This window comes from Amblyomma americanum, chromosome 2, assembly GCF_052857255.1.
Source record: "Amblyomma americanum isolate KBUSLIRL-KWMA chromosome 2, ASM5285725v1, whole genome shotgun sequence".
Classification (NCBI taxonomy): domain Eukaryota; kingdom Metazoa; phylum Arthropoda; class Arachnida; order Ixodida; family Ixodidae; genus Amblyomma; species Amblyomma americanum.
In genome coordinates this window covers 9,130,315-9,148,442 of record NC_135498.1, presented here as the reverse complement: position 1 = coordinate 9,148,442, position 18,128 = coordinate 9,130,315, and the positions used below count along the sequence as shown (strand labels likewise).

At 51.8% G+C, this 18,128-nt stretch overlaps 1 protein-coding gene across 4 annotated transcripts in view; it reads left to right on the top strand.

The window, feature by feature from the left end:
• Positions 1-18,128, top strand: part of Ack-like (activated Cdc42 kinase-like) — an 84,793-nt gene that overhangs the window by 32,680 nt on the left and 33,985 nt on the right. For 3 of the 4 annotated variants that reach the window (XM_077652979.1, XM_077652978.1, XM_077652981.1), the window contains exon 2: positions 12,514-12,826. The exons of the other annotated variant lie outside the window; for it this stretch is intronic. In XM_077652979.1, the coding sequence (XP_077509105.1) occupies positions 12,542-12,826 (285 nt within the window). In that variant the 5' untranslated portion in view covers positions 12,514-12,541. The remainder of the gene's footprint in view (positions 1-12,513; positions 12,827-18,128) is intronic. 4 annotated transcript variants of the gene reach the window in all.

Here is an 18,128-nt window from a genome sequence, read left to right as displayed (position 1 = left end):
TGGTAATACTTTTTTTTAGCTTTGTGAACGGTGGTACTGGTTGGTGTGTGTTTGTGTGCTTACGTACAGCAGAAGGAATAAAGAACAGAACTATATGTGCACTTCGCAGGACAGATGCATGTGGCGGGCGCAGATAGCTTTCTGAGATCATATTAAGAACGTCGTTTTTTGCAGCTTATATACTTCTGCACCGTGAGAGAGAGTGGTGTGTGTGTGTGTGTGTGTGTGTGTGTGTGTGTGTGTGTGTGTGTGTGTGTGTGTGTGTGTGTGTGTGTGTGTGTGTGTGTGTGTGTGTGTGTGTGTGTGTGTGTGTGTGTGTGTGTGTGTGTGTGTGTGTGTGTGTGTGTGTGTGTGTAGAGAGAGAGAGAGATGCGGCAGAGTGCCGGGCAATCCCAGTGGGCGCTTTGCATAATAGCTTACTCGCATATCGACAATTTCTCTCAGCACGCGAAAAGCGTGTTGCTGCATATGTTCCAGTAAGCACAATGTCACTTTGGTTTTTTGTTGTCCTCTCTTGTGGTACGGTATGGTATAAGGGGTTTAAAGTCCCAAAGCGACGCGTGAGGAATGCGGGACGCCGTAGTGGAGGGCTTCGGATTAATTTAGACCATCGCGGGGTTCTGTGCGTGCACGGCCATCCTACAGTAAACGTATTTTGTTTCACGCTTCAACGAACCCTTCTGCCGGATGCGGTGTCTGAAAAGCGTTCTGTCTCCGTGCACTGAAACATACGAGCACATCGAATCGGATTGCTGTCGGTGTCGCTTCGGCGCACGTGTATGACCGCATTCCTTGCTTATCTGTCAGGGAGAAGCTCATTTGGAATGCTTGATTGCCTCCTCATTAAGTGCCGGTTCGTGCGAGTCGACCAGCCTGTGTGAGGCGCTAACTCGTTTGCCTCTGGCCGCGGACACATCTTTTGACCTGTGTGCTCTCGCCTGCACGTTTTCAGGTTGACCCGTTCTCTGCACCATCCCTCGCGGTTGCAGGCCATAGTCGACCTTCGGCCGCTTGCTGCCCCCACACGCGGGACATTTTAGGGAAGCCAAGCTTAGTGGGTTTGGCTCTTCCGTGCGAGTGAACGTGAGGTCGGACATCTGTTTGAACGCTGGCGTAAAGGGAACGAAAGAAAAAAAATGCGTTAAAGCACACCCGAACGTCACGTCCATGGGCATTGGCAGCCGTCAAAAAGGTTGGCGTTGGAGCACGGGCACGCACAGCCGCTTCCACTGCGCGGCCAACTGCCTCGCATGCGGGAGGTGCGGGGTTCGATTCCCAGTGCCGCCGGATGCCAACCGGTGATACAATGGGTACAAGCTTCCCCCTGCCTGGTGCTCGGCTCCTTTGGGGCGAAATGCTTGGGAAGTGGGTCTTTGACCCCACCTTGTGCAATGAAAACTCCTTGTGTCATGGCGCTGTTTGGCCAAAGCTGCCCTTGCGCCACAAAAATTAATCATCATCATCATCCACTGCGCGGCAGGAATAACATGGGGCGCCGATAATGAAAACTTGAAGTAATAACGATTATATGTTGTCTGCCACGAGAATAAACAACGCTAACAGGCTGTGTCTTAAAAGGAGTGACAGAACAGAACACAGTAAGCTTGGCCTGGCGCATTCGCAGATGCGAATAGCGTGGCGGATCGGCACGCTACGAAAACGCTGCCTTCGCGGTCCCTCTCTGCTTGGCGTCTTCTCGAGTGGCCCATTGACCCGAACCCGGGGCCTCTTTCCGGCCTTTTCCCCGCCGGTCTGATTCGACCGCTTGTCATCAGCGTGGGTCGTGTGCGGAGGGTGTGGGCAGCAGCAGCCCCTTTCTCTGAAGCCGCGCCTGTTGCCCCCGGTCTCTCGGGTCGCCCATTGTTGCGGGCGGCGCCGCCCCCGAGATTGATCGCTCGCGATGCCGCCTCGGGGCCGCGCAGCCTTCCATTTGGAACCGGAGCGGGCGCTGCCAGTGCGGGCAGCGGCTGAGCTGTCTCCTTCCTGGAAACCGCCGGGTCATCCGAATCTCGCCTTCATTTCGCGTTCGCCACAACAGCAGACGCCAACGACACTTGTATTCCCTTTGATTGGTTCTAGGATTTCCCACTGGTGTAGTTTGGTGAATTTGGTTTCGCGGAACCCGAAAGATCTGCGCTTGTGTTTTATCTATGCTTCTTTTGTTTCGTTTTAGTTTTGTCCACGTTAGCGTCTGGCCCCGTTTGAGGCATTGTTTTTACGGCGTTCCGGGTAAGCGGAGAGGGCAACGCTCGCGAAGCGGTGACGTATGCGATTTCCGCGATCTCATTGGATCCCTGTCCAGAAAAGTTGTCAGGCCGATACGTAGCGCCACCCTTCTCCAGCGATTTCTGACGCGGACTCGCCCAGGTCAGTTGCATCCGGGGCGAAGACAGCCCAGAACCCGACCGGGTTGTGCTGGCCGGAACCACCCATCCATGTTATGGCCCGTGCGTGGCGCCTGTCTGTGCGAATTTTTTGTGTGTATTTCCTTTCTGTTCTCACGGCGAAGTGGAGAGAGGGACGAAAAGAGAGCCGGCGTGATTACGTTTAATTGAGGGGGGGGGGGGGGGGGCTATGGCTTCAATGCAGAAATAAACTCTAGAAGCGGATACTGTGGAAGCTTGGGCAAGTTGGTGTGAAATGGTTTTTTTCAGCAGCGCAGGGGACAAAGGACGTGACAAGTGCCGTGTCTGTGCACTTGTCACGTCCTTTGTCCCCTGCGCTGCTGAAAAAAAACCCAAAATCTAGAAGCGGAGGGACAGGAAAAAAACAGAGAAAATGTTTGGATGTGGTGCTCACGAAAATTTGAAGTAAGCATTGTGATGTAGAGCTGTCCAGTGCGCCAGGGAATGCCTTTACTTTTCAAGAGCCCAATTCGAGAGAGAGATCAGTCTGAATCGGTGGTGAGAACGCAAGAAGCTGCTGCGTATTGGTCGATGCAAGCGGCAAAGTCCTAGAGAGTCGGCGAGAGTGGCGAGACGCGGTGCGCGATACTATAGCTGTCCAGGTGCACAAAATTCTTAGTAAAGCAGTGCAAACGACGTGAAGGTAATAATTACTGTTTAGGTCGGTTCAATTAAGAAACAAACTGTGTCTTTATTAGGCGCTCGGAAAAAAATAGTACTACTGCACTCTTTTCCAACAATCTAAAGGAAACGACAAAGAATTTGGAATATCGTCAAGGACGTTGTTGGCAATCCACCTGCACACCCTTCTCTACCTTCGACCATAGAGCCGCGCACAGTATACATGACTTTAATATTGCATTCGTTGTCCAACTCTTCTGTCAACGTACGACATTGATCTTAAATTTCATTGTGCAGTTTGAAATATTATTCCAGTAAATAAAGCCAGCTGACTGGGTGGTATTACGCCTGATTTAATAAAAGGTAATAGTGATATCTGGTGACCTTAGAGCATTAGGTCACGTGTTTAACCGCTCATATTACTCACTTTAACATAACCGTGCTGTTTAAAGCTTGCCAGGGTTGTGCCAGTGTATAAGGATGGTTACCTGGGATATCATTTTAGTTATATACTGGTCTCTGTTTTTAAGTGTCGTAAGCAACCTCTTTGAAAAAAAAAATGCTGCGAAACGAGTCTATAAATTCCTGGAAAAATTTAATGTTATTCGTCCCAAACAACATAGGTCCCGACTGCGTTATTCGACCCCAACTACATCGCTTACATTATCACAGAAGATCATTTCAGCACTAAACAACAATAAACTCTTAGCAGTAGTCTTTCTTCATTAAAAAAATTAATTTGATACCGTTGATTTGGGTATTTTATTAGAATTGTAACAGGTATGGCTTCCGTGACAGGGCTTCTGAATTTTTTCAGATTACGTTCATGGACGCCAGTAAACTAGTAATCAAATACATTTCAGCTTCCTTCTAAACTTACGAACAGGCGGTCCACGGGATCCGTTCTTTTGCCGTTATTCTTTACCTCATGCGTAAACGACCTACAAAATGCACTTAACACTGCCTAATTACCAGTGTATGCTGATGATACAGCAATTTTAATTACGGCAAATAATGTACAATAACTAGAATTTACAACAAATTAGGAGTTAAAAAATTGGAGGACGCTTATGATTCGTCTTTAAGAGTGAGACGCGACAGCGTGTCGCAGCGTTGCAGAGGAGTACACGGAATGCCATCGCCCGTTCGGCGCGACGCGTGGCCCGTTGGACAATTTAAGGAAAGGACGCCTGTCTCACAAATCTCGGCAGACACCCGAACCGGGCCGTAAGGGAAGGAAAGGAAATGACGCCTGGCTCACATTTCTCGCTGGACACACGGATCACGCCGTAAGGGATGAAAAAATCGATCAACCAATCAATCAATCAATGAATGATCGATCAATCGATCGATCAGTCAATCCTTAACGCTGTCGCGTTAAAATCCCTTCCCTTACGGCGCGGTTCAGGTGTCCACCGAGATGCGCCATTTTTCGCTCACGGCCAAAGACGCCGAAGACACCGGCTTTTCTGCGACACGAGCTCCTTAACGCTGTCGCGTTAAAATATTGTTACGTGGCGGCCAGGCGAAGAATGAGACGTGATGACCGATGGCAGTGCGATGATTTTTAATGGCCGCCAGCCCAGCGCGAGCACTCCGTCCCGCGCCTGCCAGCCGCGTCTACCGAATGGTTCTTAGCTGACAAACGAGCTTTTAATGTGAGGAAAAATAAATATCTTATTTTATTCACGTGCCACGCCTATTAATGCAGTCTCTTATAGTAGTAGCAGTAGTCTCTTATAATAACCATGAACAAATGTTTGTTCGAACACACGCTTGTTTTTAAATATCTTTGAATAAATTTTGACAGCCATTTACACTGTCAAGAACTGTGTGCGTATTTAGAATGTGCGGTAATATTCGCGTTTGCTCGTCCCTCGTTTGTTTTGTTCATTATTTTCCAATTCATTATTATGCATTGGGGTTCTTGTGTATAATTTCAGCGCTGGAAAAAAAAAACGATTGCTGGGACATCATGCTAGCGATATTTATTGCTGCAGGGCATAAAATGCATGGATACGTAATTATGGTTGAAATAAAAGGATGAGTAAGTGAATGAAAAGCGGTTGGCCAATCTAATAAGTCGAGGAATAAGCGGCGATGTGCGGTCCCTGCGTCCAAGCGGTATAGGACGGAGGATTGGTCGGCGAGAGACCCGCTGCCGCCAGGTGCCGCGGATTGTCGTCGGCTTCAGCGCCACAATCTGAGACCCACGACTATAGCTTTAAGTATGGCTCTAAAGAGCGCTGTGAAAATGTGTGCAAAACATGAACACGTACCCAATGGAAAAAGAAAGGAGAGAAAATAATGCACAGGTCGCACGGGGAGGGCGTCTTCTCTCCTTGGAGTGTTTGCGCCTGCCGCACACCGGCTCAAGGCGCTGAGGAGTGGAAACGTTGTCTGAAGCAATGATAAGGTGTCTGCTGGTATCTACGACTCTGCACGCGATGTATAGCCTTGTATTTTGTGTGTCCCGGTGGTGCAGTTCTGCGAATGGAAGGCTTGCGTGCAGACGCGGCTGTCGTTATCTCTTCCGCGTCAATTGGAGCGGGCCTGTACAAGGCAGTTTATTAGGGTTACGTGCCCGCACGTAGGCATGCTGCAGCCCTTGAGTGATGCGTCTTATCGGTACGTATCACCGCGGCTGATTGCGCTCGAGTCCTTGCCCCCCATGCACTTCGCGGCTGTTTCCGAAGCGAACGCCGTTTTCCGAGCATTTTTGGCGCTGAAAATGTTACCCGCCGCGGTGTTTCAGGGGTTAAGGCGCTCGGCTACTGAGCGGGAGCACCCGGGTTCGAACCCGACCGCGGCGGCTGTGTTTCGATGGAAGCGAAACGCAAAGGCGCCCGTGTGCTTTGCGATGTCAGTGCACGTTAAAGATCGCCAGGTGGTCTAAATTATTCCGGAGCCCTCCACTACGGCACCTCTCTCTTCCTTTCTTCTTTCACTCCCTCCTTTACCCCTTCCCGTACGGCGCAGTTCAGGTGTCCTCCGATATGTGAGACAGATACTGCGCTATTTCCTTTCCCCAACAGCCAGTTCAATTCAATTCAAGCTCGCAGACACGTCACCGGTAGCTCACTGGGTGACTCGTTGGCGGCGCCACCATTTGCCCCAAGCCGCCGCGTTGGCTCAGTGGTTATGGTGCTCGGCTACTGGCCCGGAAGACGCGGGTTCGATCCCGGCTGCGGTGGTCGAATTTCGATGCAGGTGAAATTTTAGACGCCCGTGTACTGTGCGACGTCAGTGCACGTTGAAGAACCCCAGGTGGTCGAAATTTCCGGAGGCCTTCAATACGGCGTCCCTCGTAGCGTGAGTCGCATTGGGACGTTAAACCCCCATAAACTAAACAAAACTAAATAGCTCTGGACACAGACAAGGGAAAGCCTCTTGTATGTACTATACAACGCAGCGTGGCGCCTCTCTCGCGCCTTGCCGCTGGCGACCCGGAATTGCTCGTCCTCCTCGTCGCCTGCGTGCGCGTGGGTTCTCCCGTGTACAGTCTGGTCGCTTATCCGCGGGCGGGTCCAGATGGACGCAGCTGAGCCCACACGACTTGCACTTCTGCCCTTTTCGCCTCTCCGCTCTATTTCGGTGCCCGCGAAACAGGGCGTCCCGTTGTTCACCCGGGAGGTGGAGCGCCGCCCGTCGAGGAGGGGACGGCGACCAAGAGACGTTCTCCTTTGACGCCGTTTTGGAAGCGCGCGCGGCCCTTGTCCCTCAATCCGAGAGTCGGTGGAACACAAGCGCGCGCGCGCGCGCACTCATTCGGATGGCTGAAGAACGGTCAACGCGCCCGCCGTCTTGTGGCGGCCGCAAGCGTGCGGATGTCGCCCCGTGTGGGCTGTTCTTTCTCTTCTTTAATTTGCAATATCTTATGGCGTATTCCAGCAGGCGATCCAGAGCAGCTGTCCGAACTCGAAGGGAGCAAGATGTTTAGGGAGTCCAAGGACCATGCCGTCGCGGTACAATCAGAACTCGGGATCTGAATTCAAACCTACCTTTGAAACGCGTTTTGGTTTCGCGGAGCAAGATAACTTGCTCCGAATCGCCGATTCGAATGCGCCATTAGGCGCACAGTCGGGCATTATTTTAGTTTCGCGTACGCAGAGGCTTCACGTACGTAGAGCTCTTACGGGTGAGCAGTGCGCATGCGCAGAACGCAAAGGGTATGCGCGAGTCTCACGTACGTACGTGAGATTCGGATTTTTACGTTGCGGTCTTTGCGTGCTTGCGTACGCAGCGTTGTCAAACATGGCGGCGCCCTGCCCCCCGCTTCACAGCGATAACAGCTTCGTCGCTAATCCATCGACGCGATATCGTGTTCTAAGCTGTTGTATTCGCCTTCGATTTGCCCATTCTTACCCTCGCATAAGGTTTCAAGCGACAAATAGCTTTTGTTTTTCAGACAGAAGGGCGATTTTCAGCTGTTAAGCCTGACGAAGTAGCGTTAGTCGTCGTCATAGCAACCGTCTCGCTATGAATGGCTTGGCTTAAAGACTTGTCTTGGATGATTTAGGCTACAACCAGTGTCTGTTTCTTAGTAGATGGCGCTAGGCGTAACGCGCAGCGTGCTTCGCGTACGTGCAACTATAAGGGTTTCAAACGACCTACGTGCAAGCTACGTAGATTTCTCACGTTTGCGTGCGTGAACCCTCTACGTACGTGAAACTAAAACTCTCTATTGTCTTTCCGCGATAGCCAAGGCCACGCGTTTGAATAATTTTATGTTGATCGCGTGGTTTTTACCTTTTCCGCACAAAGTTTTCGTTCTTGCGTAAACTTCCGAATGAGAACGCACCGTTTCTTCCCACACACGTTGTGAACGTGCAGAGAAAAGCAAGATCTCGGGGTTGCAGGGTTACGCGTCGGGCGCTGCTTATAACTGACGTGTTTTGGTCAGGAAGACGATGTGTGCCAATATATGCGGCTACAGACGGGTTCGTGCGCCGAATAACCGGCACCGTTTATCTGTCTAATCTTTATTTCTTGGTTTTATTGTGGGTACAGTCAGTTCAGGACACGTAAATAGCGCTCTGCTAAGTCCACATACAGGTGCCATACTTCTGAGTGGGCTTTTCGTGGCCTATTCTCTGTGGTAGATTCCTTTTCAGGGTGATGTTATATGACCGCGTTGGTTTAGTCAGGATTTCAGGGGGTGGCACTCGTTGGGATGCTGCTGAGTAGGCGACTAGAAGAACGCGGAGGTTCAGTCTTGACTTTACCAGTTACGAAACTTCGAATCAGAATCCGGGCATAATTCGAGGCGATTTTTCGGAAGCTAACAGATATAGTAGTAGTCTCACGTGTACTATAGCTGGGAAATCAGCCATTGATGGTGTACTTCGACTTCATTTTCTCCCCGATATATCCGTGTTTTGAGCGGCGATGGGCAGTTAATCTAAATGTCGCACATGACATGATAGTCAGCTGGCTTGCTATTGGTCGGACGAATCAGAGTGCCAGATTTTCAAATTCTGTGATAAGTTTCTCAATTTTTGTGATAATGGAGCTCTTGCGTTCTTGCAGATTTCTTTGAACAAACATGCCAGTCGGAAAACTCGGCTTCAAAACTAGTTCCAATGGCCATTTCGTGGAGGGTTGCAGATTGTCGCGCCTCCTATGAGCTAAGCTTTCACCTATCGGTGACGTCCTGCGTTCGTGTTTAGAGCCCTGCTGGGAGCGGTTCCTCTGAACTCCGACTGTGGCGTGACAGTCTGATAACCTGTTGAGAAAAATGGGAGAAAATCAGTGGGCTAGGAAATTTTTCAGATACCTGCATATAAGGAATGTTGATACGAAATGGAGAAAGCGAACTAGAAAATTGACAAGCAAATATCTGGACAGCAGTAGGGGGCAAATCAGCAATTATAGGTTAAGAAAAAGGTTAAAGAAACAGAGAGAGCTCTGTGGAAAACAGGGATGCTGACGAAATCTATCTATATCTATATCTATGATAATTGTTGGGGAAGCTCTTTGTTGTTTGAGGCCAGAACGGGAGTTTTGCGGACTAAGACATATAGAGTCAGGTACCACGAGATAGACACGTTGTGTGTTGCGTGCGGAGAGGAGGAGGAAACGGCTGAACACTTGATACTTTTCTGTAAAGGGCTTCACCCTACAGTGGAAAGCAGCGGGGCTGATTTACCCAAGGCATTGGGGTTTAAGGACAGTGAAGGGAAAGTAGATTTTAAGCGGGTAGAAATAACCAAGCCAAGGTTATCTGATTGGGGGCTAAAATCAAGACAAGAGTCAAATTCATAAGCCATGGCTAGGTGGCTTCAGCCACCGCCCGATTTACAGGGTTCGGCCGTATCCATCCATCCATCCTACGCGTTTTAGCCTACTTAGACCGCTGTATTTCAATACCTGAATCCTTTGGGGAGTTTCATAACTGGCATGATCAAAGAGCTCCGTATTCTTGTAAAACGTGTGACATAAGCAGTGGCCCCGAAGTAATGGTTGTACTTTCGTCCAGCCCGTGTGTCGTTTCGACTTGTGGTGAACGTCGGCTTAATCACGCCTTGGCTCCGGCCGCCGTTCGATTGTTTCCCAACTGCGCTAGGCACCCGGACGCGCGTTCATTGTTCCGCCGAAGCAGGGCCCGGGCCAGGGGGCGCCTCCATTGGCGGCGCACACGTGACGTGCATCCGTGTTTGTATCTATAAACGAGCGTGCGAACGCCGGATGTTTTGCGATCGGCACGTGGCGTCACGCCTGATCGCTTTATGTACGCGCTCATCGCGTGGCTCTGTGTACCCGCTTCGGCAGCGATGAAGGTTACGTGCACCCCTTGGCGTTGACCTGTACAGCGTACGGTTGGCCACATTACGGAGTATGCGCATGGGTTTCTTACGCACTTACGGCAGTGCGTAAGTGAACGTGCCCGCAGCGAAGTGCCTTCTATCGTACGAAACACTCGCCTGGAAGCGTCGAAACACAATATTTAATCTGATTTAAGAGACGTCTTAATTTTCGTATACCCGCACCCGTGCTGGTGGTATTGGGGCGACATGGCAGATAGGAAGAACATTGTACCTGTTCCAGTCAACTCCGCAGCTGCCGGCCTACGTAGACGCTTACGTAGACGCGGCCTACGTAGCTCTCGCCAGTAGCCGGAACTCGATGATGTTTGGATGCCGAGCTTGAGTTCGCGGCTTCGGTTTTCCACACACCCTCCCGCATCACGTATTGACTCCTAAGGTTGAAGACAGGCGCACCGTGGCCTATGGCGCGGGCACTGCTTTTCCAGCTGCGTTGACACGCATGTGTGTGTGTGCCGTTTTAGTATATAGAGCCTCATTCTTCCATCGGTTTATAGGCATCCGCAGTGAGTTCGTATGGAGCGGATGAGCCGCGGTCGTCGTGGCTGGCCGACCGAGCTTGTTGTCGTTCGCCCCGTGTGTCGGTGTGTCGTGCCTTCGGTCCCCTCGAGGGGGCCGGTCAAGGTCCGCGCACCCGTTGCGGGCCCGCTCTGACTCACGGCTGCAGCTAGCGCGCCTATTCTCGGACCCCTCCGAGAGGGGGCGACCTTTTGGCGGTGCACCCTCCCCTTTTCCTCCACCGGCACGGGGTCCTCCTAAAACAGGACGCTTGATTTACTCGGGCGGCGCCGCGGAGTTTGACCTTGTCTAGACAAACGCGAACATGACGGACTGCGTGAGGCCCGACTTCTTCTGTGCTTTGGAGAGCGTGAAATACGGTTTTGTTGAAGGAACGAGCGAGGCTCATTGCCGCCCTGCACTCCATTCGCGAAAGCCGTTGCGGAACGCTTTTTCAAGTTCTTCCGTCAGAGAGCCGCATTCGGCCAAGCAGCGTTGGACTACTGCTGCCTGTAGAACTAGTAAAAATGAGTTGAAAATTGATAGCCGTTTTAAGGAAAGGAGCATCCGTTTGTAATTGGAGTCCACAGCGGGCGTGTACCTTCGGGCGGGGGTGGCAACGAGAGTGCGCTGACTTCCCACTCCTTCCTATAAGCCATCCTGCCAGTGCTCTCGTTGGCAATGCATCGCCCAGCACCCCCCCCCCCCCCCCTCTCTCTCTCTCTCTCTTTCTCCGGGGAAAAAAATCTGCCTACATACCTGGCTTATCGTCTCGGATTACACTGTAGTTTAAAAACGAATGCGGACGTGGGTTCCTTCAGGCTTTCAATTGTTCCTTCTTAGCACGGATCCTTTTTTTCTTTTTCGCAGCCTTAATAGATTGGAGGTCGTTGGAGAGGGCTTTGTCCCGCAGCGGATTCAACTGGGCTGATTTTGATAGACGAGCCGAATATTGCCTCGCCCAGGGTTGAAAGCGTTAGCGGTTGAGTCAGTGAATGAGTCATCTTATGAACTGGGAGAGAGTGATTGTGTTTGCGGTGTGCCTCCGCGGCAAGTGTAACGTTGGATAAGGCCCCGCAAATGTCAGGCTGCGGAGCGTCCGCCAAGAATCGGGATTGCTTTGTTGAGGGAAGGCAGAATGCAGCCTGTGAACTGTGCACCTTGGCCAGCGTCGGGAAAGGCAGTCGCTTCTCCAAGGTTGGGGACATTTCATGCGCGATGACGGAATCGGAAGGGTGTGCCTCGTTCTATTCTCCCCTGCCAACGTTACTCAACAAGTGTGTATGATATACAGTATAATGCAGTTTGAAGGTGACCACGTAAGGCTTAACCTCATTGGATTAAACTGCTCCAACACGTTTTGTTCTCTCAAAAAAGCTGCAACGGATGCATGAGCTTAGCTAGCCGAAATAGTCCTATCCTGCACCGTAATGTTTGCATGGGTATAATGTAGGGTGTATGTGTTCGTCCGTAGCTACTGCTTCTTCCCGCGCGAGCTTCTTGTGTGGTCGGGTGTAGAGTCGCCAGTTTAGCTTGAGGTGCCTAAGGATTTCACAATGCGCCGCCGCGGTGGCTGAGTGGTTAAGGCGCTCGGTTGCTGGCCCGAAAGACGCGGGTTTGATCCCTGCCGCGGCGGTCGAATTTCGATGGAGGTGAAATTCTAGGGGCCCGTGTACTGTGCGATGTCAGTGCACGTTAAAGTACCCCAGGTGGTCGAAATTTCCGGAGCCCTTCACTACGGCGTCCCTCATAGCCTCAGTCGCTTTGGGACGTTAAACATCTATAAACCCATTAACCGATTTCACAGTGTACTTCTGTGGGATCGGCTCCGGGGCCGCTCAGTATCCTTGCGGAGTCCGGTTAGTGAAAGCTCGGGCTACGTCGTGCGCGCGCTGATTGCCGCTTGGAGACTCGTGGCCTGGCGTCCAAATGAGTGCAGTTTCAGGTAGTTGGCGGCGCTTTCGCATTCATTGTCGAGGTGCGGTGTGCGTTTGCTAATTTGTGACCATTTGCGTAATTCCTACATGCCTCATGGGAGTCTATAGATGTCGTGGATTTTGTCATCCGCGCAGCTGGTGGCCAAAATCGCTTCGGGACCATTAGTCCAAAGGAAAAAAAAATTCCGAAGTCTCAGTCGGTCCCCTGACAGTCGTTGTCTCGCGCAGGCGGCGGCGGGCGGCCGCAGGCGGAGCCATGCCGTTCCCGTCGGCGGCGTCCACCTTCAGCCTGGGCTCGTCCTCCGGCGGGGCGGCGGCGGCGGGGTGCGGCCCCAGCCTCTACGAGTTCCTGCTCGAGGCCGAGCTCTCCTCCTACTACGACGCGTTGCGCAACGACCTCAAGGTCTCCTCGGTGGGCCAGCTCAAGTACGTCGAGGAGGACGACCTGTCGCACCTGGGCATGAGCCGGCCCGAGCAGAGGCGCCTCCGAAAGTACTTCCACAAGTACTTCCCGCAAACCTACCTGCGCAAGATCAAGCAGGTGAGCGCGCCCCGAGGTTTCGCCCTGTGCCTGTAGTGACTCATCCAGGGGTTCGCCAGCGCTTGCTTGGCATCAAATGACCTCCTGTGCACTGGGAGGCTCCGCGTACTAAGTGATATAATTCGCTTTCAGCCCAGATTTTCTCGGGGGCGTCACCACCTCACTACAAGAGCGTGGTGTGTTGAACTGTTTTGCGCGGCTTCTCGACAATGTATTTTGCTCACTGACCGTTTTACTATGTCGGAAGACGCTTGTATGTTTCGCTGGGTATAAAATAAGAGGGGGGAGGGGGAGAGAAAACCCAGACAATGAGCCGCGATGCTTAGATAGGCGACCTGGAAAAATCATTGTTTGTTCAACTCGGGATCAGTGTCGATAAGCGGCCGCAGTGACGGTGTTGTCGGGCGATCCGTAAGTCAGTGGGAGAGTCGTGTGTGCCGATGTTTTCTGCGACAGTTTTTATTGATTTCCTCTTTTAGTTTCTGTAATTTTCTTCTCTCGTATTGGGCATCCCCGGGACTGGCTAGCCGGCCTGGCGATTCATGAGAATCGATTAGAATTGAATGGGGAAAAAATCGCTGCACTTTATTTGTGTCCAACTGTTACGCGTTTTGATTGGAAATTAGCTCTCTTCTTGAGTTCGCGAGACGGGTACAAGAGTTGTCATTGTAAGGGACGACCGGCCATCACGTATACAATGGAAGAGCTGTATCTAGAGAGTACAGTGCCCTATCTGTATGCTGCGATTCAGGTCAGTTCAGATTCATATCTCTCGAGCGCTTAAGCAGATTCGCGCCAGAGGTCACTCGGACAGAGCAACAGTAATCAGTCCGCAAGAGACAAGAACGGGAACAAGTATCACAAATACTACAGCTCGAAGTTGTGTCACTTGGCGCTGTGTGTGTGCGAATTCTTGTCTCTTCGGAGTCCTGGTCGATTGCCGGGTGGGTACTGTTACAATGAAGGATAAGCTTGCGTGCTTCTATCTCACGGTCTTTTAATACTTTCTGGTCGTAGAACTTCTGCTTGATGCTATGGGGGAGCTTAGCGGAGCGTTGTACGCTGCCCGTAGTGACCGTGCCTCGTCGCCACTTCGAGTGTAGAGCAGTGGAGCGAGATAAGCAGCACTCAGTATACGCTTGTTGCCTACAAAGAAGAAATCGCCGACTTTTCGTGGCTGTTGCAAAGCAGTTGCAAGAACGTATAATTTGTGTATACATTACTTCATTAATCTGTGCAAAAAAACCAAGACGCTACACTATAGCTACCTACGGCTTAGTTAAAACATTCGGCGAGAGCCGTGATGTCCCTCCAATTTTCTGCCACTCTTCTTTTCTGTCTCTCTTCTTCTTATTCTCATCCTTTTTTGCTTCTTCTCCCTCCTTTCTTTCCTGTTCTTATCTCTCTTGGCTTGGCTTGCGGATTTATACAACTACAGTTACACGACCTTTCTTTCATTCTTCTATGTTCCCTTCTTCTTCTCTTGTGTCTTCTCTTTTTTTTTTTTGACCGGAGTTCACCGCCTCAGGAGATAGACGGGTAATATGAAACAAAGGAGGTGGCTATATAGATCATATAAATGAAACGAGTTTGGCTAATCGAATCAAGTCTGGGAGTGACTAGTGGCGCGGTTTTCAGTAATCTCTCGATGCAGACGCACTTCATGATTTCGGCCCCCGAGTCTCTTTCAAAAACTCCACATACCACACGGGCGCGTGTGCATCAATCCATCCCGGGGCCGCGGTGGCAGGCCTCAGAGCGCATGCGTGGTCAGCCCAGCGCGGGTGCAGTAGTCGCGCGGCCTTGAGCGCGGCCGCCTGGCCGAGATTGATCAACCCGAGGAGCGCGCATGCACGTGCTTCGCGGCGGCGAGATGGCGCGCAGCCAGGGGACGGACAACGGGGGCCCCTGTGGTGCCGCGGAGCGCATGTCGCGCACGCAGCCTCATATATGCGACAGTCGCGAAGCTATGCGCGAGCCGTACAGTTTTGTGCAAACAACACCGCGGCCGCTCTGTGCTGTACTCTGCGTGGCATGTCTTGGCCTTGTGACGGGAGGCAGCGTTTCGGCCTATATACCCTGCCGCGAATGAGATCGCGTATCCCGTGTTCGTTTGCGGTCCAGCGCTGACCTTTTCGCGCGCATGCGTTTATGCCCGTCGCTCTTAGGCTTCTTGTCTAGATTTGTCGAGCGGTCTTGGCAGGCCGACAGCTATATATTCCCTCCATTAAAACTTTTTGTGCGAGTTAGTGCGTGCACACTGTTAGCGCTTGTGTGTGTGTACACGTGCTTTTCGCGGTCTGTGTCTGTCTGCGCTAAACATTTTACAAGACATATACGTATCCCCTAATGAGAGCAGCAGTTGGTGTGTCTTGTGCAAGTACTTAAACGGAACTCTGACGCAATTTCTTTGGTCATTGCGAGATAGTGGCTGCTGTACCGCCCATGGTGGCCGGGAGTGAACGAAAGTGGCTTCACTGCCGGGTCCCACGTTTCGAGCGCGTTTCTCCAACGGAGGGACGAAAACGGCGCTGACGCAAGCGGGCGTCACGTTCCGTGCAGCCGCGCAGTGTCAGAGTCGGACACTTTCGCTGCGGGATGCTGGACCGTTGTCAGCAGGAGCCGCATCGGCATGGCCATGAAGATCAAAAAGAACAATAGGTGCTGCCCTTGTACGGTACGCGGATGAACCGCGGGCCCAAAGTGGAGTTTCACGGACACATTAACGCGCGCAGAGCCACTTGCCAGGTAGTGGTAATGCATATACCCGCGCTGTAGGGCTCGTGCTTCGGAGAGTAAGGGGAATGGCTCTGATCCTGGCTCTTCAGAGTGTCAGGAGCGTCCGTGGACGAAGGGCGTATACAGCGTGCATTGATAGAAGCAACTCTGTCCAAGGCGCTTAGACGCGTCGAGTTCTGTCTCCCACGGGATTCACTTCAGGGGCGAATTTATGAGAGGAGGTGGAGGAGGCGGTGGTAGGCTCCCCAGGCGAGAAATCTGAGAATTGTAAATGGCACCGCCCCCTCCCCTCTCCTCCTCCCCGACCGCTCCATAAATCCGCCAATGAGTTTCTCGATCGGAGCTCTTGAATGTTTCTCCGATCAGGGCAGTCTCACTAGTGGAGTGAAATGGCACTTGTAGCGGACGAGCATTGCTCGTGCGTCCGCAGCGATTTGCGCGACACGCCGCTTGTCTTCAAGCATGGGGGGACCCACGTGTCGCGTGCTGTGTAGAGAGGCCCCCCTCGCTCTGCCCCGGTCTTTCCGGGCTTCTTTTCTCATTTCGCACCACTCGGGAGCTGGCCGTCCCGCTTGCCGTTGGTCGCCGCACCGAGGAGTGATTTTGTTTCCCACAGCCCCGCAAATCGCTGGCACGCGTGCCCAGAGGAGGTAGGGGCTCCCGCCTGGACACCCGCCGAATTCAGAGCGAGGCTGCTACAAGCGGCCTCGCAGTGGATGGTGGATGGTGGGGGGGAGAGAACTTCTTGCTTGCTTCCTCCATGGCTCTACTCTGCCCCTGTCGGGAGGCGTGTCGCAAGATGAGGCTGTCATCTGAGAGGAGCGTGCGTCCCCCGCCCTGTCTCAGGGTCGCATACGCGCTGCCGCGTTATTACTCGCTCTCCCTCTCTGTTTCTTCGCCGCTTGTGTATTCTTGGTGCTGCTGTAACGGCTTGCTGCGTCCCACGTGTTTGCCCCGACTGTGCCTTCCCCGTCGCCCACTCATTTGCACCGCCTGCTGTGGCGCTGCGACCCGCCGAAGTTATCGCTTGTCTTGCGACGACGCGCCAGCTGGTGTTGGGCATACGGCAGCGAGCAGTCTTCTGCATTGGGCGGAAGTGACGTATGCTCGGATGCCCGCCTTTCCCTAGTTGCGTGCCGTTGTGTGGCCTGATTAAACAGTCAACGCTAATTAAAGCTAATAGTTTCGGTGGAGCCATCGCGCTGCGCGCGCAGTATTTAGGGCACGCCGCTATGCCTCGGCGCCATACATGTTTGGCGCCGTCTGCTGCGCGGCCGGCGACGCGTCCGTCCGCCGCTGTGCGTCGCGCTCGTCGCCGGACCGGGTTAACGGTCCGTCCGGAAATGCTTCCCGGCAGCTCTATTTATAGCGTACGGGGTGCAGCATCCGCGACCTTTGCACCGATGCGCGCTAGGGTGCGCTGTGCCGCGTCTGCATCATTGACATCGTCGAACGGGACAGTGCGTGCGGACCTCGCAAGTGTTAGCAACAACGCGCGAGCACGTGGCCTTTTCCCGCCACGCCCGCCACCGTGCTGCTTGTGGCCAGGGTTACCTTTGGGGACATTGTAAAGAAGCGAGAACTCGATACAAAAGTTGCCAAAGTAGCCACGTCAAATCATCTTAGCGCCAAATTAGAAGCCAAATAGAACACAAGCGATATTATGAATGCTGTTATTATTAAAGAACAATAATTAATAGCATTTTGAATAACAGAGTAAAGAGCAGAAAATTTTTGGCCTTTGCTTGGTCTTCAAGCCGCAGGTTCGTTGCAAATAAAAAACGTTTGAGATCACTGCGGCTCCGCATTGGAGGAATCCGAAAGTATTGACGCCTCCTAACCTTTGTCATCTCACTTTGCCCCTCTTTGATTCCATTGACGTTTACTTCTAATTAACTAATTAATCTATGGCAATCAAACTTTTTGTTCGTATAATTATAACTTAAACACATTTCAATCCATTTCAATTTTTTTTTACTTCTTTGCCTATTTTGCCGCTATTTTCCCGTCCACGGCTGTTTTCCCGTCCATTCATTATATCGACGTACGCACTGTTTCGACTTTTTTATATTATTGGCTCTAATTAATTAACTAATCACCCTATTGACATCAAATCTTTCGTACATCATCCTCACATCATCATCTATCGATTACAACCATTTGTCTGAAGCTACCTCTTCTGAGAATGTCACAATCACTGCGGACACGGGTGACACGCTTTGGTAACACGACACCGTCGACATAGCCTAGAAGTGCTTTCGTATTAATAAATGAATTACTAATGCTGAATGCGTGTAGATGGTGATATTGCGAGAGCAGTGTCACATTCTAGCCAACAACCTGGTAGGACTTTAAAGCTTGTTTTCCCTCGAAGCCGTAGTCCGAACGTGATACGTGGAATCGTCATTAGGCTGTCCAGCTTCATTTTGGTGCGCATCTGTTTTTTGTCAAGTTCACAAAGGAGAACACGCGCTCATTATCAGCGAAGCTGAGATCGAAAGTTTTAACGCGATAGGAGATCGTGCCACCGAAAATCCGGCGTCGTTGACCGTGAGCGACAAAT